Genomic DNA, 13,889 nt, shown 5'->3' on the forward strand with positions numbered 1-13,889 from the left:
TGTCTAATAAATCATTATGTCATTTCACAACGCTGCGCTTTGGTCAAATCCTTACTCCTCCTCTTCAGACGAAGAGGAGGAGGAAACTCGTTACAATAGCCATGTATACGTATCTCCCACCAAGTAGACACCTTGACGGCCCTGAAAGAACTTCATTGGACTCTATGTAAACTGTAAACCACATATCTTGAGGCTGCATTTATTGTAGCTGGGAATCTTAACAAGGCTAATCTGAAAACAAGGCGCCCTAAACTTTAGCAGCACATCGAATGTGCGACCAGGGCTGGAAAAATTCTGGATCATTGCTACTCTAACGCGATGCATACAAAGCCCTCCCTCGCCCTCCTTTCGGCAAATCTGACCATGACTCCCAGCCTATAGACAGAAACTAAAACAGGAAACGCCCGTGCTCAGGTCTGTTCAACGCTGGTCCCACCCATCTGATTCCACGCTTCAAGATGGCTTCGATCACGTGTACTGGGATATGTTTCCGGATAGCCTCAGACAAAAACATTGATGTATATGCTGATTCGGTGAATGAGTTTATTAGCAAGTGCAATGGTGATGTTGTACCCACGGTCACTATTAAAACCTTCCCCAACCAGAAACCGTGGATTGATGGCAGCATTCTCGCAAAACTGAAAGCGAAAACCACTGCTTTTAATCATGGCAAGGCGACCGGAAATACAAAACAGAAATACCAAACAGTGTAGCTAATTCCCTCCGCAAGGCAATCAAACAAGCTAAGCGCCAGTATAGAGACAAAGTAGTCGCAATTCAACGGCTCAGACACGAGATGTATGTGGCAGGGTCTACAGTCAATCACGGATTACAAAAAGAAAACCAGCCCCATCGCGGACACCGACATCTTGCTCCCAGACAAAGAAAACATTTCTGCTCACTATGAGGACAATGCAGTGCCACTGACACAGCCCGCTACCAAAACCTGTGGGCTCTCCTTCACCGCAGCAAACGCGAGTAAAACATTTAAACGTGTTAACCCTCGCAAGGCCCCAGGCACAGACGACATCCTCAGCCACGTCCTCAGAGCATGTGCAGACCAGCTGGCTGGTGTGTTTACGGACATAATCAATCCCTATCCCAGCCTGCTGTTCCCACATGCTTCAAGAGGGCCACCATTGTTCCTGTTCCCAAGAAAGCTAAGGTAACTGAGCTAAACGACTGTTACCCCATAGCACTCACTTCCGTCATCATGAAGTGCTTTGAGAGACTAGTCAAGGATCATATCACCTCCAACCTACCTGTCACCCTAGACCCACTTCAATATGCTTACTAACCCAATAGGTCCACAGAGGGCGCAATCTCAATCACACTGCTCTAACCCATCTGTACAAGAGGAATACCTATGTAAGAATGCTGTTCAACGATTACAGCTCAGCATTTAATTAAAACCATAGTATCCTACGAACTCGTCATTAAGCTCGAGACCCGGAGTRTTGACCCCGGGTCTCGACCCACCCTGTGCAACTGGGTCCTGGACTTTGACGGGCCGCCCCCAGGTGGTGAAGGTAGGAAACAACATCTCCACCCCGCTGATTCTCAACACTGGGGCCCCACAAGGGTGCATTCACAGCCCTCTCCTGTACTCCCTGTTCAACCATGATTGCGTGGCCTTGCACGCCTCCAACTCAATCATCAAGTTTGCAGACGACACTACAGTGGTAGCCTTGATTAACAAAAGATTTCGCAAAGATTGGAAAGCTGCCGCGGTCATCCCCCTCTTCAAAAGGGGGTGGCACTCTAGACCCAAACTGCTACAGACCTATATCTATCCTACCCTGTCTTTCTAAGGTCTTCTAAAGGCAAGTTAACAAACAGATTACCGACCATTTCGATTACCGCCATCGATAAGAGACATTACTGCGCAGCCGTATTCATCGACTTGGCCAAGGCTTTCGACTCTGTCAATCACCACATTCTTATTGGCAGACTCGACAGCCTTCGTTTCTCAAATGATTGCCTCGCCTGGTTTACCAGCTACTTCTCTGATAGAGTTCAGTGTGTCAAATTGGACTGCCTGTTGTCCGGACCTCTGGCAGTCTCTATGGGGGTGCCACAGTGTTCAATCCTCTGGCCGACTCTCTTCTCTGTATACATCAATGATGTTGCTCTTGCTACTGGTGATTCTCTGATACACCTCTATGCAGACGACACCATTCTGTATACTTCTGGCCCTTCTTTGGACACTGTGTTAACTAACCTCCAGATGAGCTTCAATGCCATTCAACTCTCCTTCCGTGGCCTCCAACTGCTCTTAAACGTAAAACTAAATGCATGCTATCACTGCCCGCCCGTCCAGCATCACTACTCTGGATGGCTCTGAATTAGAATACGTGGACAACTACAAATACCTAGGTGTCTGGTTAGACTGTAAACTCTCCTTCCAGACTCACAATAAGCATCTCCAATCCAAAATTAAAATCTAGAATCGGCTTCCTATATCGCAACAAAGCATCCTTCACTCATGCTGCCAAACATGCCCTCGTAAAACTGACCATCCTACCGATCCTCGACTTTGGTGATGTCATCTATAAAATAGCCTCCAACACTCTACTCAACAAACTGGATGCAGTCTATCACAGTGCCATCCGTTTTGTCACCAAAGCCCCATACCTTACCCACCATGGCGACCTGTACGCTCTCGTTGGTTGGCCCTCGCTTCATACTCATCGCCAAACCCACTGGCTACAGGTTATCTACAAGTCTCTGCGAGGTAAAGCCCCACCTTATCTCAGCTCACTGGTCACCATAGCAGCACCCACCCGTAGCACGCGCTCCAGCAAGTATATCTCACTGGTCACCCCCAAAGCCAATTCCTCCTTTGGTCGTCTTTCCTTACAGTTCTCTGCTGCCAATGACTGGAACGAACTGCAAAAATCTCTGAAGCTGGAAACACTTATCTCCCTCACTAGCTTTAGGCACCAGCTGTCAGAGCAGCTCACAGATTACTGCACCTGTACATAGCCTATCTATAATTTAGCCCAAACAACTACCTCTTCCCCTACTGTATTTATTTATTTATTTTGCTCCTTTGCACCACATTATTTATATTTTTACTTTGCACATTCTTCCACTGCAAATCTACCATTCCAGTGTTTTACTTGCTATATTGTATTTACTTCGCCACAATGGCCTTTTTTTGCCTTTACCTCCCTTATCTCACCTCATTTGCTCACATTGTATATAGACTTATATTTCTACTGTATTATTGACTGTATGTTTGGTTTACTCCATGTGTAACTCTCTGTTGTTGTATGTGTCGAACTGCTTTGCTTTATCTTGGCCAGGTCGCAATTGTAAATGAGAACTTGTTCTCAACTTGCCTACCTGGTTAAATAAAGGTTAAATAAAAAATAAAAAAATTAAATACCATCTACTGCATCTTGCCTACACCGTTCGGCCATCGCTCATCCATATATTTATATGTACATATTCTTATTAATTCCTTTACACTTGTGTGTATAAGGTAGTTGTTGTGAAATTGTTAGATTGCTTGTTTGATATTACTGCACGATCGGAACTAGAATCACAAGCATTTAGCTACACTCACATTAATATCTGCTAACCATGTGTATGTGACCAATAACATTTGATATGTTGCTTCAATATATCCAAATCATTTCCCCTCCTCATGATGCCAGCTATTTTGTGAAGTGCACCAGTCCCTCCTGCAGCAAAGCACCCCCACAACATGATGCTGCCACCCCCTTACTTCATGGTTGGGATGGTGTTCTTCGGCTTGCAAGTCTCCCCCTTTTTCCTCCAAACATAACGATGGTCATTATGGCCAAAACAGTTCTATTTTTGTTTCATCAGACCAGAGGACATTGTAGTCTGGCTTTTCTATGGTGGTTTTGGAGCAGTGGCTTCTTCCTTGCTGAGCGGCCTTTCAGGTTATGTCGATATAGGACTCGTCTTACTGTTGATATAGATACTTTTGTACGCGTTTCCTCCAGCATCTTCACAAGGTCCTTTGCTGTTGTTCTGGGATTGATTTGCACTTTTCCCACCAAAGTACATTCATCTCTAGGAGACAGAATACGTCTCCTTCCTGAGCGGTATGATGGCTGCGTGGTCCCATGGTGTTTATACTTGCAAACTATTGTTTGTACAGATGAACGTGGTACCTTCAGGCATTTGGAAATTGCTCCCAAGGATGAACCAGACTTGTGGAGGTCTATAATTTATTTTCTGAGGTCTTGGCTGATTTCTTTTGATTTTCCCATGAGGTCAAGCAAAGCGGCACTGAGTTTGAAGGTAGACCTTGAAATACATCCACAGGTACACCTCCAATTGACTCAAATGATGTCAATTAGCCTATCAGAAGCTTCTTAAACCATGACATCCTTTTCTGGAATTTTCCAAGCTGTTTAAAGGCACTGTCAACTTAGTGTATGTACACTTCTGACCCACTGGAATTGTGATACAGTGAATTATAAGTGAAATAATCTGTCTGTAAACAATTGTTGGAAAAATTACTTGTCATGCACAAAGTAGATGTCCTAACCGACTTGCCAAAACTATAGTTTGTTAACAAGAAATTTGTGGAGTGGTTGAAAAACGAGTTTTAATGACTCCAAACTAAGTGTAGGTAAACTTCTGACTTCAACTGTAACTGTGGACTATTTTACACTGTGCGATTGAGACAAGGATGAATACTATGAACATGTATCTTACTGTGTCAAACACATTTCTGAGTAAACGCACACCTGGGAATTCCACACCTTGTCTTTTGAAAGTCTTAATTAGATGTTTCTGTACATTTGAGACGATGTTATTTCAAGGCTCATTATCTTACAAATAACAGAGAGCAAAATATTGTGCTCCAATTTCACAGAGCTGTCAACAATAATGAATTGCGTTGAGTATGCAAAATTGATGAGAACGCTTTGTAAATCCACCTGCAAGTTGCATTATTTTACGGAAATTAACAAGAGAAACCCAAGATTTAATAGGATCATATTAATCTGCCCTCTCATACATGTAATGAAAAGCTTCCTGCAAGGACCATATAGACAGCTGGAGTACAAAACAATATAATACATCATAGTTATATGATGTATTAGGGACAGATCACAATTTATTGGGGATGAGGGGTGGTCCAAAAATAAGGGAGGGTTGCTTTGAGGAGGGTTGTGTGTTTTTTTTATTGGGCACAAGGGAGGGTAGTGTTTTTTTCCTTCTGGTTAACATTTGCTCTTTTGCAGGTTTTACTATATCATTTCTTCTATCCCAGCCACATTTCCTCATCTTCTTGCATGCGCCTCCCCTATATCAAGGTGTTTTGGTACTTCCCTCATGTACTACGCTTTTCATTGAGCTAACTTTTACTATACCACAGGTCAGTATAGTCTACCAGTCTGACTGTCTGTCTGTCCTGCCCTCTATCCACCATTCATAGTGACAATAGTGGTAAGTAGATCGTTTGCCCCGATCTGCAATAATCTAACTAGTAATCATAACGCACATAAAAGCATTCAAAGCTGCATCAAATTTCTTAACTAGTAAGATGTTGGCCTTCTCCATTGGCACCATCTTTTCATCTTTACATGACAAGAGAACAGGGCTGTGACGGTCATGGAATTTTAGATGACGGTGATTGGTAAGCCAAATGACTACAGCCTCTGTAATAACTGTTCAAATAACAGTCAAAAGTGTGAACACACCTACTCATTCCAGGGATTTTCTTAATGTTTACCATTTTCTACACTGTAGAATAGTGAGGACATCAAAACTATGAAATAACACATGGAATAATGTAGTAACCAAAAAAGTGTTAAACAAATCATAATATATTTGAGATTTGAGATTCATCAAAGTAGCCACCCTTTGCCTTGATGACAGCTTTGCACACTCTTGCATTCTCTCAACCAGCTTCATGAGGTATTCACCTGGATTGGATTTCAATTAACAGGTGTGCCTTGTTAAAAGTTAATTTGTGGAATTTCTTTCCTTAATGTGTTTGAGCTGTGTTGTGACAAGGTAGCGGTGGTATACAGAAGATAGCCCTATTTGGTAAAACACCAAGTCCATATTATGGCAAATAAGCAAAGAGAAACGACAGTCCATTACTTTAAGACGTGAAGGTCAGTCAATCCGGAAAATGTCAATAACTTTCAAAAGTTTCTTCAAGAGCAGTGGCAAAACCAAGCGCTATGATGAAATTGGCTCTCGTGAAGAATGCTGCTGCAGAGGAAAAGTTTGTTAGAGTTACAAGCATCAGAAATTGCAGTCCAAATAAATGCATCACAGAATTCAAGTAACAGACACATCTCAACATCAAATGTTCAGAGGAGACTACATGAATCAGCCCTTCATGGTCAAATTGCTGCAAAGAAACCACTACTAAAGGACACCAATAATAAGAAGAGACTTGCTTGGGCCAAGAAACACAAGCAATGGACATTAGACCGGTGGAAATCTGTCCTTTGGACTTATGAGTCCAAATTTCAGATTTTTGGTTCCAACAGCTGTGTCTTTGTGAGGTGCAGAGTAGGTCAACGGATGATCTCCGCATGTGTGGTTCCCACCATGAAAGAGGAGGTGTGATGGTGTGGGAGTGCTTTGCTGGTGACACTGACAGTGATTTATTTAGAATTCAAGGCACCAGCATGGCTACCACAGCATTCTGCAGCGATACTCCATCCCATCTGTTTTTCAACAGGACAATGACCCAACACACCTCCAGGCTGTGTAAGGGCTATTTAACCAAGATGGAGAGTGATGGAGTGCTGCATCAAATGACCTGGCCACAAATCCCCTGACCTCAACCCAATTGAGATGGTTTGGGATGAGTTGGACCGCAGAATAAAGGAAAAGCAGTTAACAAGTGTTCAGCATATGTGGGAACTCCTTTAAGACTATTGGAAAGCATTCCAGGTGAAGCTGGTTGAATGAGTAGGTGTCCAAACTTTTGACTGGTACTGTATATATAAAAAAGACGCACATTTTCTCCTCTCCTTCACTCCTGACTAGAGGTCGACCGATTAATCGGGATGGCCGATTAATTAGGGCCGATTTCWAGTTTTCAAAACAATCGGTAATCGTCATTTTTGGACACCGATCATGGCCGATTACATTGCACTCCACGAGGAGACTGCGTGGCAGGCTGACTTCCTGTTATGCGAGTGCAGCAAGGAGCCATGGTAAGGTGCTAGCTAGCATTAAACTTATCTTATAAAAAACAATCAATCTTAACATAATCACTAGTTAACTACACATGGTTAATGATAATACTAGTTTATCTAGCTTGTCCTGCGTTGCATATAATCGATGCGGTGCCTGTTCATTTATCATTAAATCACAGCCTACTTCGCCAAACGGGTGATTTAACAAGCGCATTCGCAAAAAAAGCACTGTCGTTGCACCAATGTGTACCTAACCATAAACATCAATGCCTTTCATAAAATCAATACACAAGTATATATTTTTACACCTGCATATTTAGTTCATATTACCTGCTAACATGAATTTCTTTTAACTAGGGACATTTTGTCACTTCTCTTGCGTTCTGTGCAAGCAGCGTCAGGGTATATGCAGCAGTTTGGGCTGCCTGGCTCGTTGCTAACTGTGTGAAGACCATTTCTTCCTAACCCAGACCGTAATTAAATTTGCCAGAATTGTACATAATTCTGACATAACATTGAAGGTTGTGCAATGTAACAGCAATATTTAGATTTAGGGATGCCACCCGTTAGATAAAATACGGAACGGTTCCGTATTTCACCGAAAGAATAAACATTTTGTCGAAATTATAATTTCCGGATTTGACCATATTAATGACCTAAGGCTCGTATTTCTGTGTGTTATTATATTATAATTAAGTCTATGATTTGATAGAGCAGTATGACTGAGCGGTGGTAGGCAGCAGCAGGCTCGTAAGCATTCATTCAAACAGCACTTTCCTGTGTTTGCCAGCAGCTCTTCGCAATGCTTCAAGCATTGCGCTGTTTATGGCTTCAAGCCTATCAACTCCCGAGATTAGGCTGGCAATACTAAAGTACTTATTAGATCATCCAATAGTCAAAGGTATATGAACTACAAATGGTATAGAGAGAAATAGTCCTATAATAACTACAACCTAAAACTTCTTACCTGAGAATATTGGAAGGCTACCTAAAACGTTTGACCCAATTTAAAGGCAATGCTACCAAATACTAAATGAGTGTATGCAAACTTCTGACTCACTGGGAATGTGATGAAAGAAATAAAAGCTGAAATAAATCACTCTATTATTTTTACATTTCACATTTTTTAAATAAAGTGGTGATCCTAATTGACCTAAGACAGGGAATTCTTACTAAGATTAAATGTCAGGAATTGTGAAAAACTGAGTTTAAATGTATTTGGCTAAGGTGTATGTAAACTTCCGACTTCAACTGTATCTATATAATACATGAGGGACTATGGGTGAGTGGACCCCATTTTCTACATTGAAGAATAATAGTGAAGACATCAACAATATGAAATACACATATGGAATTACGTATGGAATCATCATCGTGGACCACAGGAAAAGGCGGGCCAAACAGGCCCCCATTAATATCAACGGAACGGGGCTGTAGTGGAGCGGGTCTTGAGTTTCAAGTTCCATGGTGTCCATATCACCAACAAATTATCATGGTCCAAACATACCAAGACAGTCGTGAAGAGGGCACGACAACACCTTTTCCCCCTCAGGAAACTGAAAAGATTTGGCATGGGTCCCCAGATCCTCAAAAGGTTCTATAGCTGCACCATCGAGAGCATCCTGCCCGGTTGCATCACCGCCTGGTATGGCAACTGCTCGGCATCTGACCATAAGGCGCTACAGAGGCTAGTGCGAACGGCCCAGTACATCACTGGGGCCAAGCTTCCTGCCATCCAGGGCCTATACAATAGGTGGTGTCAGAGGAAAGCCCATAAAATTGTCAGAGACTCCAGTCACCCAAGTCATAGACGGTTTTCTCTGCTACTGCACGGCAAGCGGTACCGGAGCGCCAAGTCTAGGACCAAAAGGCTCCTCAACAGCTTCTACCGCCAAGCCATAAGACTGCTGAACAAATAATGAAATCTCCATAAACAAAAAAAGTGTTAAACAAATCAACATATGATGACTTGATGACAGCTTTGCAAACTCTTGGCATTCTCCCACCAGCTTCAACTGGAATGGTTTTCCAACAGTCTTCAAGGAGTTCCCACATATGCTGAGCACTTGTTGGCTGATTTTCCTTCACTCTGCGGTCCAACTCATCCCAAACCATCTCAGTTGGGTTGAGGTCGGGTGATTGTGGAGGCCAGGTCTTCTGATGCAGCACTACATCACTCTGCTTCTTGGACAAATAGTCCTTAAAAAGCCAGGAGGTGTGTTGGGTCATTGTCCTGTTGAAAAACAAATGATAGTCCTACTAAGCGCAATCCAGCAAAGCACCCCCATACCATCACATCTCCTCCACCATGCTTCACGATGGGAACCACACTTGCGGTGATCATCTGTTGACCTACTCTGCGTCTCACAAAGACATGACGGTTGGAACTAAAAATCTCAAATTTGGTTTCATCAGACCAAAGGACAGATTTCCACCGGTCTAATGAACATTGCTCATGTTTATTGGCCCAAGCAAGTCTCTTATTATTATTGGTATCCTTTAGTAGTGGTTTCTTTGCAGCAATTCGACAATGAAGGCCTGATTCACGCAGTCTCCTCTGAACAGTTGATGTTGAGATGTGTCTGTTACTTGAACTCTGTGAAGCATTTATTCGGACTGCAATTTCTGAGGCTGGTAACTCTAATGAACTTATCCTCTGCAGCAGAGGTAACTCTGGGTCTTCCTTTCCTGTGGCGGTCCTCATGAGAGCCAGTTTCATCATGGTGCTTGATGGTTTTTGCGACTGCACTTGAAGAGACTTTCAAATTGAAATTTTACAGACTGACTGACCTTCATGTCTTAAAGTAATGATGGACTGTCATTTCTCTTTGATTATTTGAGCTGTTCTTGACATAATATGGACTTTTACCAAATAAAGCTATCTTCTGTATACCACCCCTTCCTTGTCAAAACACAACTGATTGGCTCAAACGCATTAAGGAAAGAAATTCCACAAATTAACTTTTAACAAGGCACACCTGTTAATTGGAGTGCATTCCAGGTGACTACCTCATGAAGCTGGTTGAGAGAATGCCAAGAGATTGCAAAGCTGTCATCAAGAAAAAGGGTGGCTAATTTGAAGAATCTCAAATATAAAATTTGTTTAACTCTTTTTTGGTTACTGCATGATTCCCTATGTGTTATTTAATAGATTTGATGTCTTCAGTATTGTTCTAAAATGTAGAACATAGCAAAAATATCGAAAAACCCTTGAATGAATAGATCTGTCCAAACTTTTGACTGGTACTGTATGTAAAATGTGTTTGTAGTTCGAAGGTTCACATCCAAAAATCAATAAGCATCGTTGCAGTGGCATATAAATAATCCAACAAATTGCCTAGAGTACTATTGAAATGGACCCTTCAATAACACAACACCAGATGCCCACATGGAGTTCTGCTTGACATCTCATTTGAGTGACAGCACCTCCTACACAGCAGTGTTCTCCTGATGTCATCGCCCAGGGGGGTGCAGTGCCCCCTATAGGTCCTGTGATGCCACCGTGGAACAGATGGAGTGTTAGTAATGCAGGATTGCTAGTGACTCTCACTCTCGGGGGGTAGGGGCCACCAGAAAACATCTGCATTACTACCTGTCCTGGCTATGCTGCGTCTTCATCCTGTGCAAGCTTTCTCATTAAGCGTAATTCAGAGTCCACAGATGCAGAGAAGTGATAGTCCGGCATCCCACTGTGACATAGCTAAGCGGCTCTGAGACCACCATCCATGGGGGACGCACAGTCCATACGCGCCCCTCCCCAAATTCCCAACAAACGCGGCTCCACATACTCGTCTCCAATTAATGTTTATGTGTTGATGTCTGGGGAAATTGCTTGAGAATTCCAAAAGTAGGCTATGAAAACCAACGTCCAATATTGTAGAACACTGCTGTTGGTACACGTACACATTTTGGACTCTGATAGATGCTTTCGTCTCTTACATCACCTCGGAGTTAGTTGGCTCACTTTTGAGTGCTAGATTGACTCCTACTGACAAACAATGCTAATGAACTTGGAGTGAGCAGTGAGGTCACCCCCAATACAGTATTGGTGCCATTGTTGTATGAATAAATATTGATACACCCCTGCAATGTAACCGTTTCAGCTTGTGCATTGACTTTCGGGAGTTTGTGTGCACAGGCGTAGGATCTTAAATTTGTGCAGGTTTTCAGTAAATGTATGTAAATCATGAAGCTCATCAGCATTTCTTGCGGTGCAGGAAAATTCTCAGCAACAAAAGAGTGATTAAATTAAGATCCTAAATTTGTATGTTTGTGATTGCATGAAGAAGTAGGTACAATGTGGCATATGAGGCTAGTTTTGATAATGTAATGTACTACATTGGGCTAATCCTGAAAAATATTACCAGCAAAACTTTCAGATATTAGGAATTTTACTTAAGTAATATATCAATACCAGAAGTAAATCCCCCCCATTTGTAAAACTAGACATGCTTCCCCTGAACATCAATGAAACACACTCTCTCTCCGTTGATTAACATGTCAAAGTCCCTCACAGACGCTGCATTTCCAGCTGCGACAGAAACCAATTATCCAGACCTTGAAGTCATGGATTGAAAAGTGTTGCCGTTACCCTGGAGAATATAGGCATCTCCTTTGACATGGTCCCAGAGTTATCAATATTAATTTCATTGGATAGGATCAAAACGGGATTTGACAGTTAAGTATTTGAGGCGGCAGTTCATATGACAGACGTATAATTCACCCGACAACCTAGATCCAACCGAAGCATCATCACAACAAACTCAAAAGACAGTACAGTATATCTCGTTTAGCATTCCTAATACATGCAACATATCATCTACATATCACTGGTATTCTGCATTATATGCTGTTGCCAATGCAAGCTTTTCTTCACATCAATTTCTGTCAACATCAAAACCCAATAGAAGCACGTTTTGGCAACCCGGTGGGAGCTTGGGAGACAACTTAGCAAGGATCACATTGAACTAAGACCAAAGCGTCTTAGTAAAATCAACAATGCCTGGACCAACTTTCCTCCACTGTGTTTCACCTGAATCTTTTCCAACAGCTTTGACAGTGACAGACCACTTCTCAGGAGAGAGAAAGAGGGGGAGAGAGAAAGGCAGTGTGTGATTGTCAAATGTAGCTCACCCAGTAAAACTCTATTGCTACAGTGCATCACTTCGCAACAACAATACAACAGCCAGCGAGCGGGAGATGGAGCAAAAGAGATGGAGAAGTCTTACCTGGGAACACGAGCAGAGCAAACACCCACGACAGGATGAGGAAACACATGGAATTATACATTCTTCCAATTTAATCAGTTGACACCGATGGACACTTATGTTTCTTCACTCTCTTCTGTATTCTTGTTTTTCTTTCAGCGGGAATGCAGTCAACAGTGCTGTTTTGCTCTCCTTCACAATTCTCAAATCTTTCAGCTTTTCCTTCGACTGGTGTTCTCTATTGTGAAGGTTATTTAAATCCAGTGCAGGTTGTGGCAGCATGCAGCAACCGACTCCTCATTCAGTATTCACACACATACGCAGGGACCAATGCTCTGAAAGCCAAGGGAGAGGGGTGGTCCACCTCTGCTCCACTCTCATTGGTCAAGGCTTTTGGCTGTCAGTCAGACCCAGCCATTGCTCTGCTCTTGTACTATTGGTACATGAGAAGTTGCACATACTTGGACTGATATCAAGGTTGAAACATATGTAAGTAATCAGCCTCGATGCCAACTATACAAAACGTAACGTTATGACTATAACTACTGTTCCCTGGAGATGAGGTACAACATACTATGGGGAGTCATACTTTCTTGACTTTGGTTGAAGGATCACGCCAGACAAGGCCAATAAAATTCGAGCTATGCTTGAAGCCCCGCGTTCCACATGTGATACGCGTGAGCCTCTGATTCATTCCTTCATTTTAATACCACTATTCACCGAGCGTCAGGGAGCAGAGGTTATAGTCATAACGTTACATTCCCTTTTAGTCAGTCAACTTCGGTACAACATACTATGAGGAAATATAATCACGCCCCAAGCCGACTCCAAGGATATTAAATCAAATGGCCCATCGAGACCTTGGAAATATAAAGGTTCTATCTGAAATTTTTGTAAAAAAATTAGTTAGTCAAATATAATTGCTATTTAGGTAGTTCTGCATATCTCTGTGAAGTTAGAGTTGAGAAAAATATTATTTTAAGTGAGAAAAATAATTACAACTAGACATTTCTATCTGCATCAACCCATTTAAACTTGGCACTATAAGGTTCTATCTGCAATCCAATCACAAGCCTGAACAAATACAGATGAACCAATCAGAACACGTCTTTGCCATCTCCCTCTAAGTGATGGTCTAGGCTAGTCTAGCCAGTAATAATGGCAGGCAAGCAAAAAACAACACTGTCAAAAATCTTAAAGCAAATAATGTCACACCGTTGTTCAGTGATGACAATAATTCTTCTGATGATCATAATACTGTGTATTTGATGATGTGTTCTGACTTTACCTTGGTAAAATAGTGTTATTCTGTCATTTAAGTTTTCAAATAGATACAGTTTTCAAAAAAACGGAACATGTCTAATTCAGAAGTGTCAGATAGAAATTTAAGCCTGAACCCAGATTGACATTTCAGAGCGATAAAGGTCTATCTGCAGTTGCACCCCTCTAAAAATAAAGTGACTTACAAATGTCTCAGGATTTTGAACTCACCACTTTAGGTACCTTTAAGGTGAGGATCTTAATGAGTTATACA

At 42.1% G+C, this 13,889-nt stretch overlaps 1 protein-coding gene across 1 annotated transcript in view; it reads right to left on the bottom strand.

The window, feature by feature from the left end:
• Nucleotides 1-12,666, bottom strand: part of LOC111981913 (opioid-binding protein/cell adhesion molecule homolog) — a 380,076-nt gene extending 367,410 nt beyond the window's left edge. Inside the window, exon 1 of the mRNA XM_024013402.2 lies at nt 12,377-12,666. Coding sequence (XP_023869170.1) covers nt 12,377-12,437 — 61 coding nt within the window. The 5' untranslated portion in view covers nt 12,438-12,666. The remainder of the gene's footprint in view (nt 1-12,376) is intronic.
• Nucleotides 12,667-13,889: the final 1,223 nt, after the last annotated feature.

This window comes from Salvelinus sp. IW2-2015, linkage group LG20, assembly GCF_002910315.2.
Source record: "Salvelinus sp. IW2-2015 linkage group LG20, ASM291031v2, whole genome shotgun sequence".
Taxonomy (NCBI): domain Eukaryota; kingdom Metazoa; phylum Chordata; class Actinopteri; order Salmoniformes; family Salmonidae; genus Salvelinus; species Salvelinus sp. IW2-2015.